A 27,482-nucleotide genomic window follows, 5' to 3' on the forward strand; every position below is an offset into this window, starting at 1 on the left:
CTCTCTCCCAGGTACTTGAGGATATATTGATCTAGCAATTTTATGGGCTTAATTTAAACTGTTGTCTGACTTCTACATATAACAGTTTTGTCTGTTAAAAAAAAATAAAAAATAAAAAATAAACAGAGCTACTCACTCCCCATGCATCCTAAACAGAGCTACTCACTCCCCATGCATCCTATCGGCACCCACAATCCCTCTCATATGGCGCCAATTCCAAGGAAAACAAACTGAAACTAGACAAACAAAAAATGTGAGAAACATGATGCTGAGAGCAAAGGCCAAATTCTTCTTAACTGGAGGAAAAAACCCACACTACAAAACACAAGATGGGAAACTTTGTTATTATATGTGTTTCTGGGTAACCCTGACAGCAAAGGACAAAGCAAGGAAGCAGAACTCGAGTCGTGCATTTTCACGACTCCTTTAGGCAGAAAATTACATCTGGGCATTACATTAAATAACTATTTTGAGAATCACCCACGTAATTCATTCGACCTTTCATACTTGTTCTCTATTGGAACCTCCTGCGCTTACTGTGATGAGTCATGTGTTGAATGCTATTTAATGCTACTGGGGTTATTGCACCTGATGCACTGACTTGTGTCTCAATATACACTGTAGGCTTGTCACAATTCCAACATTATATAAACGATACGATACCAGGCGAAGTATCACAATACCGAGATTCAGTGGCCTAGCATCCCCTGGAAGCTTTTCTAAACGTTCTCCAAAAACTTGTCACTGAAATTCACACTTTCACTCAATACAACAAATTGAACTAATAGAATACTGCATAGAATGGCTGATTTGCTCATATTTGCAAAGCTCTACCTGTGATATGGCTGGAGGAATGGGAGGAAGGAATATACATCAGTGGAGGATGCTGAAGGGAGGACGGCTCATAATAATGGCTGGAACATCACAAATGGAATGGCATCAAACACATAGAACACATAGAAATACAAAGGCCTCCAAGCCCTCAGTCCAGCCTCTCTCAGCCTATTGCGAACAGTCTGAGCACTGATGGAGGGATTGTGCGTTCCTGGTGTAACTCGGGCAGTTGTTGTTGCCATCCTGTACCTATCCCGCAGGTGTGATGTTCGGATGTACCGATCCTGTGCAGGTGTTGTTACACGTGGTCTGCCACTGCGAGGACGATCAGCTGTCTGTCCTGTCTCCCTGTAGCGCTGTCTTAGGCGTCTCACAGTACGGACATTGCAATTTATTGCCGTGGCCACATCTACAGTCCTCATGCCTCCTTGCCTAAGGCACGTTCACACAGAGCAAGTACCCTGAGCATCTTTCTTTTGGTGTTTTTCAGAGTCAGAGTCACTCTTTAGTGTCCTACGTTTCCATAACTGTGACCTGAATTGCCTACCGTCTGTAAGCTGTTAGTGTCTTAACGACCGTTCCACAGGTGCATGTTCATTAATTGTTTTTGGTTCATTGAACAAGCATGGGAAACCGTGTTTAAACCCTTTACAATAAAGATCTGTCAAGTTATTTGGATTTTTACAAATTATCTTTGAAAGACAGGGTCCTGAAAATGGGACTTTTCTTTTTTTGCTGAGTTTATAAACAAAACTGACTTTATAACAGGTTCTTTAAATCAGTAGGGCTGATAAAGTCAGTGGTATCATATGGAACGGTACTATGGCATTCTAAAAATGTTGATATTATAACGTTTTGGTACACTGTGCACCACTAATATACTAACACCCGCCCTCAGAACATCCTCAATTCGTTGGGGCATGGACTCTACATGGTGTTTAAAGCTTTCCATAGGGATGCTGGCCCATGTTGACTCCAATGCTTCCCACAGTTGTGTCAAGTTGGCTGGATATTCTTTGGGTGGTGGATCATTCTTGATACTGTTAGATTCTTGGTTATGACTTCTTAAACTTAAAACATTGTTATACTAGAGACATGATACATCAGAAGTAATACTATAGTATCTAAGGAGTGATAGACACTGGTTTTTATATCAGAAGTGAATGGTTATCTGTAGGAGCCAGATGGCTTTGGAACGTGCTGAGTAGAGGGGAGGCAATCACATGATTGCTGTAGGTGATACGGGTGGAGAGTTTAGGATTAGGCATCAAGGGGGTTGAGGTCAGGTCACCTTAACTTCTTTCAGCTAGGGGGCAGAATTTTTATGTTTGGAAAAATAACGTTCCCAAGGTAAACGGACTATTTCTCAGGTCCAGATGCTAGAATATGCATATAATTGACAGATTAGGATAGAAAACACTCTAAAGTTTCCAAAACTGTCAAAATATTGTCTGTGAGTATAACAGAATTGATTTTGCAGGCAAAAACCTGAGGAAACCCAACCTGGAAGTGCCTTTTATTTGGAAAAATCCCTGTTCCGTTGCCTGCCCCTCCTCCATTTAAAGGGGTATCAACCAGATTCCCTTTCCAATGGCTTCCTCAGGCTGTGACCAGGTTTTAGACATAGTTTCAAGCTTTATTTTGAAAAATGAGCGAGATTTTTCAAAACGTGCCAGGTGTCCTTTGATTAGTTCCTGCGCGCGAGAGATGTAGCTCGACATTTTCTTTCTCTGTAGTATTGAATAGGTTACCGTCTGGTTTAAATATTATCGATTATGTATGTTAAAAACAACCTGAGGATTGATTATAAAAAACGTTTGACATGTTTCTACGAACATTACGGATACTTTTTGGAATTTTCGTCTGTCTGAACATAACGCGCAAATCAAATGGCGGTTTTTGGTTATAAAACTAATCTTTATCGAACAAAAATAACATTTATTGTGTAACTGGGAGTCTCGTGAGTCCAAACATCCGAAGATTATCAAAGGTAAGCGATTAATTTGATTGCTTTTCTGACTTTCATTACCAAGCTAATTTGAGGCTAGCTGTTCTTACGGTTTTGTCTAGTGATTGATAAACTCAAACGCTTGGATTGCTTTCGCTGTAAAGCATATTTTCAAAATCTGACACGATAGGTGGATTAACAACAAGCTAAGCTGTGTTTTGGTATATTTCACTTGTGATTTCATGATTATAAATATTTTGATCCCGCTAAAGGGATCCGTGCGGCAAGAAGTTAAGGGAGAAAGAACGGTTTATTACCCCATCACTTCGGCTTCCTGTCGAACCATAAAAGATGCAAGGGTTGGCGAGAATGAGGAGTGCATCTATATACACATACTTGTGATGGAGGAAACATGTTTTGTCTAAATGCAGCTGTATTGACCCTCTGGGAAGAATAAACTTGGTTAAGCTATCATAGTATCCGTTGGACTTTTGACTCAGAATTAGAACCTAACAGTTGGCGCTGCGAGCAGGGTTCGCCACGATTTGCAGTCGAACTAAAGATTCCGAATCAGTGAAACAAGAGCCGGCAACAGAAATAAAGGTAGGCATAGTTCCTACACCTGTTATCACAAATTCTGACATCTTGGGGAGATGACAGTCGTAGGCTGAACCAATTATAGGATACGGACCTAGAAAGCCTGAGCTTATTCAGTAGTCCCATTGTGTTACGACCGGTCATAGCTTTGTGGTATATGCTAATAGAGTAAGTCCAAAGCAGGATATAGTTCCTGTGAAATATAACATCTCAGAGAGAGGGGAAGTCCTGAACAGGGTGGTCCTGTAGAGGGTAAAACCCTAGTGTAGTGACCAGACCCGTAAGAAGGGTGGAAGCCCAGTCGCAGTGGCCGTTAGAGCGCAGGGTGTGAGAGTGTGTGTGTGTGAAGGTTTGAACAAGCTCTATTATAGGGGTTCGAGTCCGCTATTAAAAGGTTTGAGGCCTCTGTTTCTGTGAAACCTTATTGTTGCATATAAGTGAGTTGCTAGTGAGTAGCAATTTTTACATGTGTGGGAAATGTAAGCCTTGTGAGCCGCATTCAACAAGCTTGATGTTGAACATAAGTTATTGGTAGCCAGGCCCTACAGAAACAATGTGTTCTAGAAGAGGTTTGAGTCCTCAAAAGGGGTTATATAGCAATAAAGAGAGGTTGGTTTTATGCCCTGTTGGGGTGGGGAACCATGACAGATTGTGTGGAAATAGGAAGACAAGTGTGAATAATTTTGGTAATGTGTGTTATCTATAATAGTGATATTTGATGCGCAATACTGGAATAAGTCATTACGTCATCCGTATTCTCCAGGAATACATTTGCAGACACTATAGTATTGGTTCTAATACAAGGTATTAAGTGCCGTGACAAATTAATTGGCACAAATACAATAACTATTATCCTAGGAAGTGGGTAGCCCTACCTTGGAAAATAGTTAATCGAAAGTGTGTATTATAGATGGGAGTGAAGAAATCTAAAATACCCTGGACATCTTCGGGAGAGGTTTAGGAATAATAACAATTGATATCGCAACATACGATTTTCCCTGTAGAGCGGAGCTAGAGGATTTTAATAAAGCCATGGAGGTGTTGAAAGAAGCGCACAAGCATTCTACCAATTTGGCTCGAATATGGAAGCAATTGAGCAAACTGGAAAGAATTGGGCAACATTTCCCTGCTGACGGAGAATTCAAATCAAACAAAGAATTCAGGGAGGCAATTATGACTTGGCACAATGACATAAAAACTGAATCAAAAGCTCAATATACCAGCGTGTTGATGTCAGCATTATATCAAAAACAAACCAAAAAAACTCTAAATTAGTAGAGATACTCAGCTGCAAAAAGACTGGGTACGGGAGTGCATTGATAGAATTTGCACTTTGGCTTTGATGGTAGGTTTGCAACCTGTGGTCAAAACGGCAATTGCGGGGGTTGTGGATGAAATAGAGCAAGATGTTTTGAGAGTGAAATTTAACCTGTCTAGCCCCAGCGTTCCGCTAGCGGAACTCCTCCCACATTCCACTGAAAAGGCAGAGCGCGAAATTCAAAAAATATATTTTAAGAAATATTTAACTTTCACACATTAACAAGTCCAATACAGCAAATGAAAGATACACATCTTGTGAATGTCCGATTTTTAAAATGTTTTACAGCGAAAACACCACATATATTTATGTTAGCTCACCACCAAATACAAAGAAGGACAGACATTTTTCACAGCACAGGTAGCATGCACAAAGCCAACCTAACTAACCAAGAACCAACCAAACTAACCAAGAAACAACTTCATCAGATGACAGTCTTATAACATGTTACACAATAAATCTATGTTTTGTTCGAAAAATGTGCATATTTGAGGTATAAATCAGTTTTACATTGCAGCTACCATCACAGCTACCGTCAAAAATAGCACCGAAGCAGCCAGAGTAAATATAGAGACCAACGTGGAATACCTAAATACTCATCATAAAACATTTCTGAAAAATGCATCGTGTACAGAAATGAAAGACAAGCATCTTGTGAATCCAGCCAATATTTCAGATTTTTTAAGTGTTTTACAGCGAAAACACAATATAGCATTATATTAGCTTACTACAATAGCCTACACACAACCGCATTCATTCATCAAGGCACGTTAGCGATAGCAATAGGCACGTTAGCGAATAAACCAGCAAAAGATATCAATTTTCACTAACCTTCCTCAGATGACAGTCCTATAACATCAGGTTATACATACACTTATGTTTTGTTCGAAAATGTGCATATTTAGAGCTGAAATCAGTGGTTATCCATTATGCTAACGTAGCTTCTATTTCCCAGAATGTGCGGATATTTATATTAGACTCTCACCTATTCTGACCAAATAGCTATTCATAAACATTACAAAAAAATACATGTTGTATAGGAAATGATAGTAACACTAGTTCTTAATGCAATCGCAGTGTTAGAATTCTAAAAATATCTTCATTACGACATAAGGCTTATGTTATAGCGAGGAGAGTGGCCAAAACCTGGGCGCAAAACTACTAGTACACAGTTCGACACATATATGAAATAGCATCACAAAATGGGTCCTACTTTTCGTGATCTTCCATCAGAATGTTGGACAAGGGGTCCTTTGTCCAGAACAGTCGTTGTTTGGATTTAGAACATCGTTTTTCCCTCTTGATTTAGCCAGCACACTGGCCAAGTGGCGCGAAGCTCCCCATCGTCAACAAACACAGACAACGCAACACGCCTAACGTCCCGAAAAAATTTAAATAATCTATTAAAACTATATTGAAAAAACATACTTTACGATGATATTGTGACATGTATCAAATAAAATCAAAGCCGGAGATATTATTCGCCTATAACGACAGGTTTTCAAAAGGCAATTCCAGGTCCATCTGCGCGCTCTCCAGAAAGAAAAAAAATGGATGACTCGTCGTGCCAAGATGATTTATTCCACCTCAGACCAAGATAAACACTTCCTTTCTTCTCTCACGTCCTCTTGACATCTAGGGGAAGGTGTATGACGTGCATGTATACTCATACGTGTCATGCCCATTTATAGGCAGGCCCTTGAACAGAGCATAATTTTCAGACTTTCCACTTCCTGGTCAGAAAGTGTGCTGCCAAATGAGTTCTGTTTTACTCACAGACAAAATTCAAACGGTTTTAGAAACTAGAGAGTGTTTTCTATCCAATAGTAATAATAATATGCATATTGTACGAGCAAGAATAGAGTACGAGGCCGTTTATATTGGGCACGTTTTTCCCCCAAAGTGTAAATAGCGCCCTCTATCCTCATCAGGTTAACTCCGCTCACGTCGCAGACCAGCGAGGGGTTAATACGGCCACAGTGAAAGTCACTAACAATCTGCCCTGAAACTTCCTATAAAGAGACTGTAAACAAGGTGGCTTTCCACCGAGTACACACACTTGGAGCTCGGAGCGACAAGACCAAGGGTCCCCGACCGATCATCGCAAAATTTGAACACAACCAACAAAAGGAGTTGATCAAAAGCAGGGGAAGGGACCTTAAAGGGACCAAATTTGGTCTCAATGACCAATTCCCAAGGGAGATAAACGAACATCGAAAGAGACTATATCTGGTACAAAGGCAACAGAGGGGGAAGGGTAAGCGTGCCTTTCTCATTATGGACAAACTCTTTATAGATGGACAGCTATTCCGAGACAGCTCCATAACACCATGGCTGTACTTGTTTGGGAAACCTTTAAAATGTACCTTCAGGAGGACATTCAATTCAATATTCATCAATAACAAAAAAGCAGTTTCTGGCTAAAGACAAGGCTAACAAGGGAAATCCATGAACTAATAGTACAGGTAGATAGCAATACAATTATACTACAGAGATACAAAATAAGTTAGAGGGAAATCAAAAAGAACTTGAGAAACCTATTCAAGAACGATCTAATGTAATCTTTCACAAAAATAAAGCAAACTGGATGGAATATGGAGAGAAAAATAAATAAATAATAATAATTCTTCCTGAATCTCCAATACAGGAACTCTAACAAAAATAATTGTGGTTTCAATGGCCACGGTAAGACAAAGAAATGTAGCGAAAAAACATCTAAAACAGGGAGCTATCGGACATTGGAAGAATGAGTGTAAGGTGATACTAGAACATGCTGCATTCGGATGAAATGCCGTTATACAAGCGTTTGCATCTTTTTCAAAAGAGCAACAACAAATCATTTTGAGAGTAGCAGGAGTGTTTGTGTCATATTGGTGTATAGCCGCGGTTCGATTGATAGTGGCTCATAGAGATTACAGTTTATATGTGAAGGAAAACGTATGAGATCACATCTTATCAAACTTCTTAATAGATGCCAGGATCAAATGTCACAGAGTCCTTGTGATGAGAAATTGGCTACATTTGCAACAGAAAAAGTATTTTGGGTTGAATAAGGCGAAATGCGAAATGCCGGGGAAATGGATTCCGGGGGAATCGATTCTTAAGAGGTAACAATTTCAATTAGCTGGCCAAACACTCCTTGCAAACTTTTTGATCTCATGAGACATTTGTGATTTTATTATGAAACAGATTTCTAGAATTGACGAAAGGGTGGCGGGGTAACGAGGAATTAACATAGGGGTTACCAAACCTAAAATGATTTTTTTTTTTTTTGTTAATAATAAAGATTGTGGTGCGGTTGTGATGGTGGACTCGGTGGCGAGATAAAGTTGCTGTGTTTAAGGGTAGGACATGCTAACTTCTCTGGGGTAGGGGGCAGTATTTTGACATCCGGATGAAAAGCGTGCCCAAAGTAAACTGCCTGTTACTCAGGCCCAGAAGCTAGGATATGCATATAATTGGTGGATTTAGATAGAAACTTTAGTGTTTTCTAAAACTGTTAAAATTATGTCTGTGAGTATAACAGAACTGATATGGCAGGCGAAACCCAGAGGACAAACAACCACCCCCCCCCCCCCCCCCCCCCCACCCCCCCTGGCTGTAGTGTTTCCAAGCGCGTGGAGGAAAGTGCGTTCTTTCTTATTTATCTCCGGTAATGAACATACTATTCTCCATCTTAAATTGTATTGTTTATTTGTGTATTAGGATACCTAAGGTTTGATTATAAACGTTGTTTGACTTGTTTGGAAAAGTTTATTAGTAACGTTTGGGATTCATTTTGTATGCATTTTGATGGAGGGAAACTGGATGGATTATTGACTGAAGCGCGCCAGCTAAACTGAGTTTTTATGGATATAAAGGACATTATCGAACTAAATGGCCATTTGTGATCTTTTGGAGTGCCAACAGAAGATCAAAAGGTAAGGCATTTTTTATATCGCTATTTCTGACTTTCGTGTCGCACCTGCCTGGTTGAAATATGTTTTTCATGTGTTGGTATGCGGGGTGCTGTCCTCAGATAATCACATGGTTTGCTTTCGCCGTAAAGCCTTTTTTAAATCTGACATGGCGGCTGGATTAACAAGACGTTAAGCTTTATTTTGATGTATAACACATTTTCAAGAATGTTAAATATTTGAATTTAGTATTTTTGAATTTCGCGCTCTGTAATTTCACTAGATGTTGGCCAGGTGGGACGCTACCCTCCCACGTACCCCAGAGAGGTTAAATAAAAGATACATAAACATTTGGGTGGATTGAAACAAATGTTTAATGGAGTAAGGACAGTGGATTTACCATTATCATGTTTGGTTTATAATTAATACTTTTGAATTGCTGATTAAAATGTAGCATTGTGAATGCTAACGAAATGTGCACTTTCTTTTCCAGAAGTGGGGGTTTCATTATCTGTCGTTGGAATGTCCCCGGAGACTATGTTATTGGGGAGAGCAGTTAGAGATAAAAGTATTGGAATTTGGCCATAAACAGAGTTCCCAGATAACTAAGGCCTGTTCATGTGTGTTTTTGGGCCTACAGTTTACCACACCCACCCACCCACCCACCCACACCCACACACACTCTACTGGTTATGAATATGCGTTAGTGGTGTTGATAGTGTGGGATTTATTTTGGATGGGGTCTTTTCACTTCCGTTTTAAAATTGGGTATGCAGAAGGATGGAAAGGTTTAAACTGTTTGGAAGGTTTTGAAATGGTTTCTGAAGGAGAGGAAATGAAAAGGGAGAGGAAAATATTTAATGGTGTCGAATGCCCTGTATCCTGACTTTCTGGTGAGGCCTGATCAATCTCATTAGAAATGACCGAAACAGGTGGGATTTAACTATAAAATGAATGAGAAACACCAGTTTCTATTCTATTTTACCATTGCTTTATGAGATACTTTTATTTCCTGATGGAGTTATCAAGAGATGTAATTCTAAGTTGATTGGTTATTCTTGATTTAACATGTTTTTGAATCACGATGCGAATCATGGGTTCGAAGGGAAAATAACCAGTTCCCTCGGGTTCCTGGTTTTTGGGTAAATATACAAATATACTTTGTTCAGTCTGCATATAGACTAAAAATATATGTTAAATAGGGATGACAGTTAATCAAAATGGACTTTGATATGTGAATTGCTGATTTAAAATTTCCGATACAAATTTCACCAGATTGGGACTGCTGGATTGTTGGTGGGATTCTCCGATGGATTAGGGTGCCAACTCCCTGATTGGGTAACTCTTCCGAGAGGTCGCCAGTAAAATAAGGGAGTATGAACTAATGTTGAAAATGGTTTCAACAGTAACAGTATGTTATGCTCTTTGACGTTTGTCTTAGACATGGTGTTAAGAAAATTGGAAATGTAATAATTTATATAGTATAGTTATATAGTCAACGCTTGTCTGGATTTCCTGAAACAGGAAGGAATTTAACTAAACTGTTGTTCTGATCTGAGGTTATCATGGAAGGTGACATCAGATCGTGTCTTAATGCATGGTATGAATCATTTGGACAGAAACTGTGTGTGAACCTCAAAACTCTCCCAAACCGGCTGAAGAAAGAGCGACAAAGGCGTTCAATGTGACAGTGACTTTTAACACTTCAATATGAGTCCGAGCCATTAACCTGGGTACCGGGGGCAGGACTGCACTAGAGTCTTGAGATCGCGCATGTGGAGTGAGCGTGGAGAGAGATAATACACATTTCTCTCATGTTTCTGGGGTGCTGGTGGGAGGAATAGGCCAGACAGGATGGTGATAGCAGCTTAGGTGAGAGGCTCGTGTACGTGGGAAAATCGGACGTATCTATTTGGATATTGAAATTGGGACATTATCAAGGACCATCAAATGTGACAGGCAAGAGTTACATGTGCCATTGGGAAGATGAACTGTAACGCTATAAGAGTTCAGTTTAGAAATGTATATTCTAACCGGGATGATGTGTGCTAGGTTCAGAGGCTTGAATTTGTAGGGGGTGGGTCCCAAAGACTCTCCCCATTATTGATTAAGGGGACCTTAAGATTCATATGTTTTGCTGCAGGCCTAATAATAAGATACTGTTGCTATGTGTGTAAAAACTCTGCCACTTTACGCTGCATAAGCTATCTATATTAGTCTTTGTGGTTAAGCCCTGGCTGTTGCGAGAGTGTGCTTGCAGGCTAGGTCTGAGTCAGACCGAAAATAGATAGAGAAGTAACCACTGTCTGGTTTTGACATTTTGATTTTGTGTGACCATAGACAATGCTAATAAATTCAGAGAAGCTACCATATAAGGTAACCTCAGTTTACTGATACACACATACATTGACGTAGGTGATCATACCACTAGGGAGTGATCACATGTATAAAATCAGCTGTGCCCTTAGGTGGGGTGCAGAACTTACTCGGAAACATGCGTGCTATGTTCCCGTTGTCAACTTCTGTCTGCAATTGCATTAATAAAGGTTTAATTGATTTACTTAAAGATATTGTCTGATTGCTGATTTCACCAATAAGCCAATGATTGACAAGGAACAAGGAACCTACCCCGACAAATTCGAGTCAGACTCAAAGTAAGCACTAAGGACTGTCACTCTATATTTGGGTTGGATCATTTGCAAAATGTTTTAGTTATGATTCAGAGAGCGAGAGAGCGAGAGCGAGAGAGAGGCTCTAAAACGGTGAGGGGTGGGGGCACTGCTAAAATGTATAAGGTCTAGGGAGGCTCTAGAAAACTAATCTCTAAGTATCCTCTGACAGGGAGGTTGTTAGAGAACTCGCTGGATGATAGCTTGGGTCAACCATGAAGGTTTTTTTTGTTCTCTTTTGTCATCAGAATTTGAATGTTAAATCGCATTGATACATAGAGATTGCTGGATGATACGGTACAATTAATTGCAAACAAGGCTCATAGTCTGTATTGCGATAACACACAAGGATGAAAATGAAGGAGATGGCATTGAGACCAGCATCACATGGGTATTGAACGTAACGGATGGACGGTTTTTTCCCCAGTTTTAGTCACATCAAGGGTGGTGTGAAGTTATTAAACATGTACTTTTTCGCTCTTTCCTTTGCAAGTCAATATGTTTATAGGTTTCGTGGAACATCAGAGTGATCATTGTTCCAGAGGAGAGACTGATGTATATTGACGTATTGATTTGAGAATAACTGTAGAAGTGCATTAGGAGTAGTGACTATTGTGTTATGGGTTAGATGGAATGATATATGTGCAAATGTATCTGTAGCAGGAGGCGAGGTACACATGAGGCCTGTGTTTGAGACAGAATGATTACATAGGGCTGTTAAGTGGGGTGGAATGTGACTGGGGTAGAGATCTGTGGGGGCTCATAAATTAAGGTTGTGGTGATAGAGGGGTATCATTCCCAGAGACTATGTATATTATTACAGGAGATGGCTCACAGGAGAGGGAGGACAGCTAACTGTGCACAATATAGGGACTATTATGAGGTTAAACTACAGTTAAACATTACACATACCCAGATCATGGTGAGAGTAGAAGAGATAGTGGTGGCATTTCAGACACTAAGGTAAACTTTCAGGAAACATGTGACTCAGTTTTTTTAGGTTGGATATTCTTCCAAATCATTCATCTCTTTACCAATTTCTAACAGCCGGCGAACACTTGACAGATAACATGCAGTAGTTATTCTCACGGCAGTCGCTGTAGGGACAGTAATTGAAGGAGGCTATATTCATGGGCCATGTTAGTAGTAGCAGGGGTTACGCGACTTACATCAATTTGTAAGTCGCTCTGGATAAGAGCGTCTGCTAAATGACTTAAATGTAAATGTTACTTTAGTAGCATTGTTGGGATATCAGTTTATGAGGACTCCTGCCAAATGGCTGGGTAGCTGGTAACTGGGAGACCGATGGGAGTACCAGGGGCTGTTATTCAAATGCCACAAATTAGTGATCTTGCCATAAGGGGGGAGTCTATGTTGTCAGGAAATGACCAACGCGTTGCAGTGTGTATATCCTCAGGTGAAAGCAGCACTTGAGGAGCAGGAGATAACCGAGGGCACGGGTTGAATTCTGGAGATTGAGTATACATCAAGATACACCAGGCGGGGGTGTTGGGACAGTGTTGGTCTGGTCTACGCACAGTACTCCTTACAGCACCTGCAGCGGTAAAGATCGTCATGTCTCTCCTCGGTGGGTTCACAGTTCTCATAGGAAGTGAGGTCCAACTGCATAATGGGTGAGCTTGAAGACGCCATGACAGAGGAAGCAGAGCTAAAGAGAGAGAGAGAGAGAGAGACTAGATTCCACTGTAGACATGTAGATGGGTTGGGTCAGGGAGCTACTTTAAACATCATAGTTGGGTTAGCTGCTTTATTGGTTAATGCATCAAATGAAAGGATAGATGGTGGGGTAATTGTACTCTAAACAACATTTTGGAGGCATTGATGTAAAAGTCTATACAGTGCTGAGGTACCTCAAAAGGATGTAGTGTTGATTGGGGATACGCACTTGCCTATCAGGTGGCAATGGAGGAGATGGGGAACAAAGTGATAATGACATGGCTTGGGAACACCTTTCGGAACCTGGGGCCGGAAAGGGGAAGACTGGGCGAAAGCATGAGGAGGCTTTGTAGGGCTTTCAATTTTGTGGAATCCAGCAGAAAAGTATCCTCGGCATAGAGTCAGGTGAGAGAGAGTGGGAATTGTCATGGTCTCAGACTTTGGTTTTCATGCATATATAATTATGCATAGCTTAACACATTGTTAATGCTGTTGTTTTGTGTTTCTTTTTGGCTTTCCAAATCCTGTGCTATCACTCTTAAGAACCAGAAGGAGAAAGTGGAAAAGCAGCTCCAGCTGAAGTGGAGGAAGCCAACAGCTTCAGCTGGAATGGCATTCTGTTGTGTGATGAGAGATGGAAATAAGAGCGTGCATATAGAACAGAGGCCATAAGCCTAACTGTGAATGTTAATCATGTTACATTTTTTATTCATGTTTTATTATTATTGTTTGTCCATTTAAAAGTAATTTCCAAGTGTATGTAATGTTGAACAGTATGGAGTTAAATGCTAGAAACAGGGGACTGTTAGATTCTGGGTTCTGACATCTTAAACTTGGAACATTGTTATACTAGAGACATGATAGATCAGAAGTAATACTATAGTATCTAAGGAGTGATAGAGACTGGTTTTTATATCAGAAGTTAATGATTATCTGTAAGAGCCAGATGGCTTTGGAATGTGCTGAGTAGAGGGGAGGCAATCCCGATTGCTATAGGTGATACGGGTGGAGAGCTTTGGATTAGGCATCAAGGGGGTTGAGGTCAGGTCACCTTAAGGGAGAAGGAACGGTTCATTACCCCATCACTTCGTCTTCCTGTCGAACCATAATAGATGTAAGGGTTGGAGAGGAGGAGTGCACCTAAATTGGAGTATATATATATACTTGTGTTGGTGAAGACATATTTTGTTTGAATGCAGCTGTATTGACCCTCTGGGAAGAATAAACTTGTTTAAGCTTTCATAGTATCAATTGAGTTCGACTGAGAATTAGAACCTAACAATAGACACAGAAAAACCCAGCAGCTTTGCAGTTCTTGACACACTCAAATCCATTGTGCCTGGTACCTACTACTCGAACCCATTCAAAAAGGCACTTCAATAATTTGCATTGCCCATTCACCCTCTGAATAACACACATGCACAATCCATGTCTAAAGGATAAAAAAAAAAATCCTTCTTTAACTTCTTGCGAATATAGGGGGTGCTGTTTCGACTTAGCATAAATTGGTCTCCAGATTAAACTGCCTAGTACTCAATTCTTGCTCGTACAATATGCATATTATTATTATTATTGGATAGAAAACACTCTCTAGTTTCTATAACCGTTGGAATTATGTCTCTGAGTGGAACAGAACTCATTCTACAGCACTTTTCCTGACAGGGAGTGAGATTTCAGAAATCTTGGCCTCTGGTCCCAGGTCAGTTTTAATGTCCCTGTGAATGCTATGGGGATACAAACACTGCCTACGCCTTCCTCTAGATGTCAGTAAGTGGTGACAATTTGAATGGAGTCGATTGCGCAATCAGGGCCTGTATAAAAGACCAAAGAGCGGAAGTACATGTCTTTTCTTCCCTGCGCTTGGCGCACGATGGACGTCGGACTGGCCTCTTTCCAAGCTTTGGTTTAGCCAGTAATATATCGTCGGTCATGTTTTTACTCGTTATAGGTGTTAAAAACATCATAAGGTAGTTAATTTAAACCGTTTTATAGCAATTTATATCCGTTTAGTGCGATTTTCTGGCATTTCTTTGTGACGCACTTCCAAGAGCTGGGCACTTTTCTAGTACATGCCGAACGTTAGTGGCCATTTCGACGGGACAAGAGGACATCTTTCGACCAAAAGACGATTAGACCGGAGAAAGGATACATTGCCCAAGATTCTGATGGGAGTTCAGCTAATAGTAAGAACTATTTATGATGATAAATCGTTGTTCTGTAGAAAAATGTTAAACGCATATTCCGCCATTTTCTTTGGGGTAGCTTCGCTTTGGTGCACCCTGTATTGCACAGTAAGGATAATTTAAAAAATGTAATTCAGCGATTGCATTAAGAACTAATTTGTCTTTCAATTGCTGTCCACCCTGTATTTTTTAGTCAAGTTTATGAATATTTATTCATTAGACTAGATCACTGTCCAATATGGCGCCCGACATTTTCAGGCCAGTTTTGCTACTATTCTCATTGTATAACCACGTTTTTTTGTGGCTAAATATGCACATTTTCGAACAAACTCTATATGTATGTTGTAATATGATGTTACAGGAGTGTCATCGGAAGAATTCTGAGAAGGTTAGTGAAAAAATTAATATATTTTGGTGGTGATAACGTTATCGCTCTTTTTGCCTTGAATCAATGCTGGGGTGATGTTTGCACATGTGGTATGCTAATATAACGATTTATTGTGTTTTCGCTGTAAAACACTTAGAAAATCTGAAATATTGTCTGAATTCACAAGATCTGTGTCTTTCCATTGCTGTGCGCTGTGTATTTTTAAGAAATGTTTTATGATTAGTAATTAGGTAATACACGTTGCTCTCTGTATTTATTCTAGTCGAGTTGTGATGGTGGATGCAATTGTAAACTATGATTTCTACCTGAAATATGCACATTTTTCTAACAGAACCTATCCTATACAATAAATATGTTATCAGACTGTCATCTGATGAGGTTTTTTCTTGGTTAGTGGCTATCAATATCTTTATTTGGCCGAATTGGTGATAGCTACTGGTGGAGAGAAAAAATGGTGGACAAAGAAAAATGGTGTCTTTTGCTAACGTGGTTAGCTAATAGATTTACATATTGTGTCTTCCCTGTAAAACATTTTACAAATCAGAAATGATTGCTGGATTCACAAGAAGTGGATCTTTCATCTGGTATCTTGGACTTGTGATTGAATGATATTTAGATGCTAGTATTTACTTGTGACGCTATGCTAGCTATGCTATTCAGCTTTTTTTACTGGTGGGGGAGGTGGGGGGTGCTCCCGGATCCGGGTTTCTGAGTCGGTAGAAGTTAACTTGTCTCCTCCCGTTCATCTACACTGATTGAAGGTAACATCCATAAGGGCTCATAGCTCTCAACTGGATTCACCTGGTCAGTCTGTCAAGGAAAGAGCAGGTGTTTCTAATGTTTTGTACACTCAGTGTATGTTCTCTATTGTGAAAGTGACAGAGATTCTTCCTACAGAAACACACGACAAAAGCTATGTAAACTGCAAGAAAATGTGCCTATTTTCAGAATGGGGTTGTCACCATACCAACACTTTACTAAGGATGTGCTAACAGACCAAGTATCATAATACAGAGTAATATGTATCTACTTCCCTTGCACTGCGAGCAGCTCCAATTATTAAACAAATTTAACAGAAACCACATCACTGTCTGCACACCCCAGCTCGCCATCACGGCTAAATAGCATTTGAAAAGTGATAGAGATGTGCAGAAAGAACAGATGGAGAGAAGCCGCTGAGCAGGCTAACGGCTGGTTAGTGGGACACAGCTGGCTGCTCACAGCTGTCACACGTGATATTGGATGAAGCACTCATTCTGATATGACATATCTGACATCTTGATCTAAACTCTGGTATTCTATTTGTAGGACGCAGAGGGTAGGGATGCATTCTGTACAGTCGGTAGTGATCACACAGGGAGAAGATCTGTTGGGGCCTCGACGTTATAACTCAATGAGTGATACACTACATCTAAGCACTTTTTGTCAGATCTACATGACTCACGTGGATGACCTTCTGTATACTGAGATCAAAAGGCAAATATCACGGAAAAGTGACGAGTTTGCATCCCTGTGAAAGGTACTGCTGAGCATGGGAGCCCGTTACACAGCATAAGTTGGGCGTAACACTAAGACTCACCTGTCAGGTCCTCACACTTGGCATGGACCCAGTGGTTACAGGTGGCACACTGCATCATCTGACTGTCGTAGTCACTGTCCTCATAGCACTTGAAGCAGATCGGACAGTAGTTGCCTTTAGAAAGTGATATCGTCAATATCCTGCCATTCCCATATGAATAGTGAAACCAAATAAATGAGCTTGTCTTTTATCATGTTTTAACATTTGTGTTTGCAGATCGACTTCCCCAAAGCGTTCACTTTATCTTACCTTGGTCGTGGAGCTTGGTGCAGTCTGGACAGAGTCCTTTATCGTGGTTCCACTCGGTGTCCCAACTCTTCCCTGGTGTAACCCCACAGCTTTTACACCTGATGCACGTCATACACACCCAGGCCTTCCTCCTCCTGTTGGGTTTGGGGTAGTTAGGACCCAGGCATGAAGGGTGATAACAGTTCTGACATCTGTCACACTCCAGCAGAGGCTGAGGAACACCAGAGAGATACAGTATTACAGTTACACATAGATTGGTGGAAACACTGATGTCACTGTTTTTTCCTGATCAGTGAAAACCAAAGATGGTGGATATATGAAGATTGTTAATGGCCTGAGTGTGAATTATTGAACAAAATGTCAGTTCTGGTCTAATAAAGTAAGTTCCTCTCCTATAGGCATCAATGCAATATCAGCTAGATCTGGTCTACTTAGTTCATTGACTCTCATTGAAGCAGAAAAAAAACAGATATTGCATTGCTGGTGTCTCACTTACTCTTCAGTCTCTGGGTTAACTATAGACCCTGGATATAGCCTAAAAACTAGTGACCAGGTGGTTCAGTCCTCAGGTGAGACGAGTGACTGGGGCCTTGTGTGGACCCATACCTTGGAGTGCTTGTTTTTTCTGCCACATATATGGCAGCACTTGCAGCGGCGACAGCACCAGTTCTCCTCAGAGGGGCGCTCTGTTGGCTCAAGGCAAAACCGGTGGAAGGGCTCACAGCACACCTGGCAGTACAGCATTTGCTAGGATAGGAAGAGGCAACGGTCTGCAGGTTTAAGACTTTCCAATGTGGATTCAAAAGATCCATGATGGCCATACATTGACAAAAACATCCTACATGTCAAAACATCCTATAGCAAATAGCAGTGTTGAAAACAAAGACATTCCCCCAATGGACATTGTAATAACAGAGCCATGTTGTGAGCCTTTACCTCTTGTTGTCCTTTACTGGCACACAGCAGGCAGACACAGGGGGGCATGATGGGCACAGAGGTCAGGATACTCAGGCCTCCCATCATCCACACATTCTGGAGGTCACAGTCCTCCTGCATGGCAGACAGGGGAGGCTTAGACACAGCTTTCACCTCTCATAGAGGCCACAGCACAGAGTCAGACACAGGAGTGGGAGATACAGAAATGGGAAACAACAGCCTTTTGGAATCTTGATGTAGAAGTACACTGACATCCAGTGGATAGATAAGGGTATTACAGAACTAAACCAAAGACAAAACCTGGTGATAATGGCTAATTTAACCATGGTTATAAATTGAGTAGTTTGGGTCCTGGATGCTGATGGGCATTCTTGCCGTGTATTTAGCATACAATATATCACAGGTATGACGCAAAACAACTTATTTACTGTTATATTTATGTTGGTAACGGCTTATAATAGCAATAAGGCACCTCTGGGATTTCTGGTATATTGGCCATTAAAACTGGGTGGTTCAAGCCCTGAATGCTGAATGGCTGACAGCCGTATACCACGGTTATAACTGGTAAATGAGATCTCTAAAACCACAGCTACAAGAGTCAAGGAAAAACATCTGACCTTGAAGTCCACGCCGATCTTGTGCGTAGGCTCGGAGGGCTCCCTCTCCCTCTGGTCAAATCCATTGGCGAGGGCGGCCAGGACGCTAGGTGGCGTCTGTTCCAGAGGATTCTGGGAAAAATACGACGAAGCATAAAAACAGGCTCATCCCCACCCCGCCTCCACCAACATTCTTCCCCTCTCACCCCCTACCCTCACCCTGGCCCTTGGCCACCCCGGGGTGGCCCCAGTGTGGGATAGCAGGCGCCAGGGGTGGGGAGACCCTTGGTCCTCGGGGGAGGAGGAGGATAGCTCTAGGTCTGACTGGGAGTGTGGGGGGGACTGTGTCATCTGCAGCAGTAGCTGCTCTGCCGACAGCCCCTCTGACTCTCTCTCTCCCTGGTTGTCATCGTCCAGCCAGCTGTAGACACCACCGCTCCACGGGCCTGTCCGCTTCTGCTGTGCCTGTGAAGGGTGGGACTGCTGAGGCCAAAGCAAAAGAGCACCAGCGTTATCTGCCACGAGCACCTAAGCAAGCAGCAGCTTAACTCGAAATCAGAGGAGAGAGAAGGAAGAGAGGACAGGGAATCCCACCATAAGGTGCAGCAGAGAGAAGACGAAGTGAGTGGAAAGATAGAGAGATTGGAGAGAGAGGGGGGGGGGGGGGGGGGGGGAGTGGGTTGTGCAGATCCTTTGTGTTATTCACCTAGGCGACCCAGAAACTGTCAATTCATGCACCGCCTGCTCAGTGGCATCAGAGCAGCAGCCCTGTTGTGATTCTTTACCTTGTCAGTTTTACGGCGACCAGGAGGGACTCGGTGGTGCAGCCTGCGATGTCTCACACCGTCGTCCGATAGGTCTCCCAGGAATCCATCCAGAGAGACAAAGTCTGAAGACAAAAAGGAACCATTGCAGTGGTCATTAGACATACAGTGTTAATACTTCAGAGTTAACGCATTAACTCACAGCTTTGACCGGGATTTTCTAGAACAGTGGTTCCCAATCTTTTTGTAGTCCCGTACCCCTTCAAACATTCAACCTCCAGCTGCGTACCCTCTCTAGCACCAGGGTCAGCACACTCTCAAATGTGCCACCATTGTAAGCCTGCCACACACACTATATGATACATGTATAAATGAGTGTGAGTTTTGTTCCTATAAGAGCTCTTATACGACCATGTCACAAATAATAATAATCAATCGTTTGGCTCTTTATTTAACCATCTTACATATAAAACATTTGTTCATCAAAAAATTTGAATAACTCACAGGTTAATGAGAAGGGTGTGCTTGAAAGGATGCACATTACTCTGCAATGTTGGGTTGTATTGGAGAGTCTGTCTTAAATCATTTTCCACACAGTCTCTGCCTGTAATTCGTTTATGCTAGTGAGGGCCGAGAATCCACTCTCACATAGGTACGTGGTTGCAAAGGGCATCAGTGTCTTAACAGCGTGGTTTGCCAAGGCAGGATACTCTGAGCGCAGCCCAATCCAGAAATCTGTCAGTGGCTTCTGATTAAATTAAATTTACACAGAACCGTTTGTTGCAATTTCGATTTCTCTTGTTCAGATATCAGTAAGTGGACTGGAGGCAGGGCATGAAAGGGATAACGAATCCAGCTATTTGTGTCATCCGTTTCTGGAAAGTACTTGCGTAATTGCACACCCAACTCACTCAGGTGCTTCGCTATATCACATTTGACATTGTCCATAAGCTTGAGTTCTTTCGCACACAAAATAAATCATACAATGATGGAAAGACCTGTGTGTTGACCTTGATAATGCAGACAGAGAAGAGCTCCAACTTCTTAATCATAGCCTCAATGTCCTGCACATTGAATATAGTTGTGGAGAGTCACTGTAATCCTAGATTTGGATCATTCAGGCGAGAAAAAAACATCACCCAGATAGGCCAGTCGTGTGAGAAACTCGTCATCATGCAAGCGTTCAGACAAGTGAACATTATGGGCAGTAAAGAAAACATTAAGCTTGTGTCAATACTTTGCCCCTTGATAACCAGCGCACTTCTGATATTGTGGAAACTGTAGTGTGCAAAACGTCTTTCAAGCTGTCAGGCATTCCCTTGGCAGCAAGAGCCTCTTGGTGGATGCTGCAGTGTACCTAAGCGGCGTACACTGCCGAGAGCAACTGCTTGCACGCGCGTTACCACTCCACTATGTTTCCCTGTCATGTCCTGCCATGTCACTGATGCGTTGTGAAACAGTGGTGTTTGATGAAGGCATTGTCTGTATCGTTTTTGGGGCATTCTCCCCACAGCATTGTCCCATCCATATCCACGGCATCAGGAAGAATTAAGTCCTCCACAATAGTATGGGGCTTGCCTGTCCTAGCCACTCGGTAGCTCACCATATAAGACGCTTCTAGCCCATTCTTATTAATGGTATCTGTTGATTTTATACATGTCTTACTACTCGAAAGTCATCTTAATTCTCTCTCAAAAAACTACCATGGCTTATTTTTCAAATTAGCATGTTTTGTTTCTAAATGTCTGCGCAAAAGTGAAGGTTTCATCGAGTTGTGAGATAGTACTTTTTCACATAACACACTGTGGCTGAGGAGAGGCACTACTCCCAATATAAGTGAACCCCAAATCAATATAGTTCTCTTCATATTTGCGCCTTTTCGATGGTCCAATGTCCCTGTCTGTTGTTCGGTGCTTTCCCGGGTTAGGGGACGGTAGCTCTTCGGCTGCATCAGATTCACAACTGTCAGTGTCCATGCTAGCTGGGCTAACAACAAATGTAGAATTAATGATGCTGGCATTGGATGTGCTCGTGGAAGCAACATAACTTGTGTAGTCGACAGGTGCAGGTGTAGTACTGCTGGTAGTAGCAGTACTACCAGTAGAACTGGTATGTGTCTCTATGGACACAGGCCTTACTAAAATGGACTGTTTGAAAATGTGAAGAAAAAAAAGTGAAATGTGAATCACATTTTTATTTAGCATACTGCCGACGGTATTGCGCGTGCCCCAGTTTGGGAATACCTGTTCCAGAAGATCTGACAATATTAAATAGAGTAAAATCCCTTTCTATTATCACTTCCCAATAATGTTACATTACTACCTTGGATGCGTGGGCCGGGGCCTCTCCTCCGGCCGGGGGAGGCAGAGTTGGAGCCCACAGTGATCTCCAGGTCGGAGTCATAGTCCAGCAGGTCAAAGTAGGAGCGCGGCTTCACACAACGCCGCGGCTGCTTCCTCACAGATGGGCTCTGGCTGTCCCCCACCTCCATCCCATCAAGTTCCTCATTGCTAGACTGAACCACGCTGAGGGAGTGCCGCGGGCGTTTCCCAGGACCTCCAGGGAACTTGCCACTCAAACGACGTGCTTTTCTGTCTTCAATCTGATCGCATCTTTTATATCTATTGGAAAGAGAAAAAAATGGTTCATTTAATTGTCTATTCAATCTATATAATTCAGTAACATATATGCGAGTTGGTCACCTTTGCAATTCTGATGAGCAGTACACTTACATGCAGCACTGTCGCTTCGTATTGGGCCCTCCAAACTTGGGTTTGTCCAGGCAGTTCATGCACTCGCCACAGTCCTCCTCATGGTTGCAGCCCTTGCAGATCCCACACCTCCGAGAGCGGAGTCCAACTGGTGCAAGGCTCTTTTGTTTAGCAAAACCTGCTCCCGACTTCCTGACCTTGGTAACCTTTTGGTCCAGCAGCCCAGGGCTGTCTGGACCAGAGAGAGACTCACCACCTTCAATAGATCAGGTATATAATTATGATATCTTTCATAGGAAAGTCAAAGAAAGTTGTGGAAAGACCAGAACGCATAATGTCACTTAAAAATGTTTGAGAGATTTGCATTGATAATCAGTTTTGAAAGCTTGAGACTCTACCTTGGTTCTTGCCAGAGGGGGATATGCCAGTTCTCTCATGCAGAGGCAGAGCACTGAGTCTGGGGATCATGTCATCGGACACCAGCGCACGAGGCTGGCCCAGCACCACAGCTGCTGCACGGCACACATGCTTGATGCGTGGACCCCCCGCTCTGCGGAACTCCTGTTAACAAGGAGAGGGGGGACAGGGAGGGATGCTGTTATGACATTCATTCATCACAATGAAAAATGTATTTATGACCAGAAAAGGTGGGTCTTAGTGAGGAAGAAACATACTGATACTTTATTGAGTAAGAGACAAAGCAACATTCAGACACATTGAATAGCAAGAGACACTGAACATAAAACATGCAGAGAACAGCACAGACCAGGATTGTGTTCATATGCCCATACCTGTGACAGGGGAGGGTCAGTCATGTTTGAGGCAGCAGGCTCAAGCTGCTCTTTCGATTTCCTCCTTTGTCTCTTCCCTGCTGCATCTCTGGAGCCAGCAGGCCCTGATAGAAGCTGCAGGTAACATGTTTCATCACTATGGGCTTACACAGGAAGCTCTCCAGAGATATCACAATATTGGTGTTAATGAATATCATCCTATTTAATGACAATGAAGGGAAACAAAGCATATTCTGTATCAGAAAAAAGTCCCACCATGCATGTTGTTTACTGAAAAACAATTACTGTTTGCATGGCAATTTTGAAGTGTATTCTTTTTATGAGTGGGACAATTATTACCCCTGAGGACTTGAGTTGTTTCTGCTGGTCAATCTTGTTGAGCTGGACCTTGGCTTTCTTGAGCAGATTGAACATCCTCTTATTGGCCCCTGTGAAGCGAACTCTCTGGGTGGCTCCTTTCTCCTCAGCAGCAGCACGGTCAGCCTCAGCGATCATGTTCAGATGCAGTTCCTGTGGCTCAAGCTTTCCTGCTTCTGGGACAGAGAAAGACCAAAAAGTATGTCACTACTTTCCAGGGTAGTTTAAGCAGTAAAAACATACTCAGAGACATTAAACCAAGTAACATACAAATAAACAAAAATACCAGGTTTACATAATGTGCAGTTATTTATCAAGCAAGCCAGTGTTAAACAACTACCAGCATTAATTGATTGATCTTTGCTTACCTGCAATAACATTTTCAGCATTTGTTTTGTCTTCCTCTGTCAACTCCTCATGTTCTCCATATTGAAATGTTAAGAACTTTGAGTTCATAGTCCGAACACACACAGAGACTTTTCGCACAACCCCAGGGCTATCAAGGTCCTCAATCTTGAGCTTGGATTTGCCTTGCTTTGATTTGGGTTTGCTTGGAGCTGTGATTGTGGGACGTTTCTTTAGACAGATGCTCTTGACTTCATCATCCAGACCTTCCGCTAGCATATGAACAGAAGATTGAAGAGTATTGCAAACACCATCTGTCATCACGTTTTTTCTTCTCTTTTTGGGAAGTCCTGGTTGCAGCTTCTTCAGTCGCTTGTACATATTTAGGTGAGATGTTTGCTTGTTGAACTTGTAGCACCTTTTCTTTTTCTGAACCTCCTGGGGATCGGTTGATGGGTCAGAAGCAATTTGAAATTCTTTGGATAAAAGTAAAGTCTCATACTCGCTCTGTAGAGTTTTGTCCAGTGTATATACCTCCTCACCAGACTCTCCTGGCACATGCCACTTGAAACTGGGATTCCTCAAAAGGGACTTCCTCTTTCCAGACTGCTTTCCGGAGGATAAGCCGTCACTCACGTCAGTGGTTTCCTGTTCGAGTTCCTGAGTTGAGAACAAATCGACATCTAACTGAGCCTCATTCAGAAATTCTTCCTCGTCGATAGGCAGATCAGGAGTAAGCTCTCTACCTGTGCCATCTTCTCGTTTCCTTCCAGTGCGTGGGTGTAAGCCGAATAGTTGGCCTTTCTTCGGGGAGTTTCTACGAGGCAAAACGGACATGCCAGCATCATCCATAAACCTCTGTGGAGTCTTGATCACCCGTGAGGACCGGACACTGACAACAGGCATGATGAAGTGCTTTATGTTTTTAAGGTACTTTGATTTACCATGCTGGTCATCAAAAGCATCAGACTGTGGTTCATCATCCACAGTGTCTTGTATATCCTGCTCCTCCAAAATTTGCTGGGCGAGATCCATTTCTACCTGCTTAGATAGAGTTTTAGGCCTGGCTCTTGGTCTTTTGGTACCAAGGAACTGAAAGCTTGAATTGGGGACCTTTTTCCTTCTGTACTTGGTCTTGAGGATGCCAAGGAGTTTAGAGCTTGCCGGTGTGGAAGCAGCCTCTGGGGAGGAAACTTCCTTTAGGTCTACCTCTTCAACAGCTTCAGGTACCTTACTTTCAGGTGATTTACTCTCATCACTCTTTCTCCCTCTTGGCCTCTGCCTTTGTTTCTGTTTCTGCCTCTGTCCAATCAAGGCTCTTCGCTTCTTTTTGCCATGTTTGAACAGACTTCTATGACGGCGTGGTTCTGTCTTTTCAATAACAGAGGGCTCCAACAGCAGCACCTTTCCACTCTCTATTGGCTGGGTCTCTTGCTCCACCTTTACCGCTGGTTGAGTGTCAGCCAAAGTCATAGGTTCAGATCGGGCTAATTGTATGTTTGAAGTTTCAGATGATGTTGGTGTCTTTGACTTCTTTCTTATTGAACGGCTAGAAGCTATTCTCCTAGGTTTAGAGACAAGAGACAACGTGGAGACCTCCTCTCTCTGTGGTTCCAAAGGGGCCATCTCAGTGTTTGGAGTTTCAGATGTTGGTGTCTTTGACTTCTTTCTTATTGAAAGGCTAGAAGTTCTTCTCCTAGGTTTAGCGACAACAGACAATGTGGAGACCTCCTCAGTCTGTGGTTCAAATGGGGCCATCTCTGTGTTTGGAGTTTCAGATGATGTTGGTGTCTTTGACTTCTTTTTTATTGAAAGGCTAGAAGTTCTTCTCCTAGGTTTAGCGACAACAGACAATGTGGAGACCTCCTCTGTCTGCTGTTCAGATGGGGCCATCTCGGTGTTTGGAGTTTCAGATGGTGTCTTTCTTGACTTCTTTCCTATTGAAAGGCTAGAAGTTCTTCTCCTAGGTTTAGAGACAACAGACAATGTGGAGACCTCCTCTGTCTGCTGTTCAGATGGGGCCATCTCTGTGTTTGGAGTTTCAGATGGTGTCTTTCTTGACTTCTTTCTTATTGAAAGGCTAGAAGTTCTTCTATGTTTAGAGACAACAGACAACGTGGAGACCTCCTCTGTCTGTGGTTCAGATGGGGCTAACTCTGTATTTGGAGATTCAGCGGGTTCAGGTAACATCTGTGTCTTCCCTGGCCTCTTTCTAACTGAAATACTCAAACTTCTTCTCCTTCTAGGTTTAGAGACTGAGGTTTCCACATTGTCTGTCTTCAAAACCTCATTGGTCTGTGGTTCTGCTTCACTGGCAGGTATAGCAGATGGATGTTCCACATTTGGACTTGATTGAAGCTTGTGTTTGTGGGTTGTCCAGGGTTTATGACTTCCCCGCTTCTTCCGTGGTGTAGACATCTTTGCCAGTCTTCTCCTCCTTGCTTTGGGAGTTGGCACAGCATTTGTGTCTGATAAAAAAACATTTTCCTCCAGAATTTCACTTGAATCTGTTGTGTTTACCAGTATCTTTTTTTCTTCCGGCGCAGGACTAGTTTGATGGATCAAGAATGATGGTTTTGAGCGTTTAGGTTTACCGGGTGAGGAGACCTTTTTTATCTGAAGGGGTGGAACAACCTTTGCCACAGTATCACCACAGTCAGTTTGAGTGGCCTCCTCTGGATGTGGTTGCATTACCTGTCCCACTTCAACATGAAGAGAGGACTTTTCCTCAAGAGACGAAGTCTCCTTAGTCTTCTTCTTGGAAGACTTCTCATTATGTGTGTGCTCAGCATCTCTGGAAGTGGTAAAACTTGTGGCCTCTTTTTCTTCGGGGTTCTCTACACTCTTGATCACACTGGGTTCAAAAAGAGAGTCTTTGTCTAATTCAGTGGTACTCTGCTGCTTCTCTGTTCCTTTGACAGTATTTCCAGAGCCCTGCACTTGGGTGTCCTTTCTTTTCCCCTTAACTAATGTAAGTGTCCACACAAACTTGCTTCGTTTCTTCTTACGAGATGAGCCTTCCAATTTGGGGTTTCTGATTTTAATCAGCTTAAAACTTGGAATCCCGATTATGTCATCGTCATTTTTAAAAGCCAGACCGTCATTGGATTCAACAATTGACTTTTCAGGTTCTGTGGCTAATGGAACGTGGATTTCTGTAACCATCTTCTCTTCTTGATGTGCCTTGCTTTGTTTACGCTTACTCTTTCTGGATGGTGGTTTGGCTTCCTCTATTCTTGAAACCTCTAACAAAGACTCTGCCAGACATACTTTATCATTGCTCTGGTTTTTTGATTCTGTTGTTACAAGGCCTTCATTTGTTTCGGGGGGTGGATTAGTAGTTCTACTTCTTCTCCGGATCACCAGTTTATTGACTTCAGTGCTTACCTCTGTGGTTCTTTCTTTCCGTTTGAATTTCTTAATGTCTGTTTTTGGCTCTGCATTTCCACTTTCCAGTGCAATGTCCTGTTTGCCTGTTGATTTTATACCCCCCTCTGATTTTTGGTCATCAACCTCCCCAACTTTGGCCCCACGTTGAACACAGGGTTCAGTGATCTTGGAGGCAGATCTACCACGCCTCCTTGCCGGTATGGCTCCTCCGCCTCCCTCATCCTCAGTGCCATTCAGATGCTGTGCCTCATCAG

At 42.3% G+C, this 27,482-nt stretch overlaps 1 protein-coding gene across 1 annotated transcript in view; it reads right to left on the bottom strand.

The window, feature by feature from the left end:
- LOC120030911 (histone-lysine N-methyltransferase 2B-like) overlaps window positions 1-25,311 on the bottom strand; it is a 52,770-nt gene extending 27,459 nt beyond the window's left edge. Inside the window, exons 1-13 of the mRNA XM_038976419.1 lie at window positions 24,381-25,311; window positions 23,476-23,669; window positions 23,137-23,250; window positions 22,744-22,906; window positions 22,367-22,601; window positions 21,957-22,255; window positions 19,656-19,759; window positions 19,090-19,353; window positions 18,892-19,002; window positions 18,275-18,388; window positions 17,945-18,085; window positions 17,339-17,549; window positions 17,090-17,203 (exon numbers count right to left, since the gene is read on the bottom strand). Coding sequence (XP_038832347.1) covers window positions 17,090-17,203; window positions 17,339-17,549; window positions 17,945-18,085; window positions 18,275-18,388; window positions 18,892-19,002; window positions 19,090-19,353; window positions 19,656-19,759; window positions 21,957-22,255; window positions 22,367-22,601; window positions 22,744-22,906; window positions 23,137-23,250; window positions 23,476-23,669; window positions 24,381-25,311 — 2,995 coding nt within the window. The remainder of the gene's footprint in view (window positions 1-17,089; window positions 17,204-17,338; window positions 17,550-17,944; window positions 18,086-18,274; window positions 18,389-18,891; window positions 19,003-19,089; window positions 19,354-19,655; window positions 19,760-21,956; window positions 22,256-22,366; window positions 22,602-22,743; window positions 22,907-23,136; window positions 23,251-23,475; window positions 23,670-24,380) is intronic.
- Window positions 25,312-27,482: the final 2,171 nt, after the last annotated feature.

The sequence above is a fragment of the Salvelinus namaycush genome, chromosome 37 (genome assembly GCF_016432855.1).
Source record: "Salvelinus namaycush isolate Seneca chromosome 37, SaNama_1.0, whole genome shotgun sequence".
Classification (NCBI taxonomy): Eukaryota; Metazoa; Chordata; class Actinopteri; order Salmoniformes; family Salmonidae; genus Salvelinus; species Salvelinus namaycush.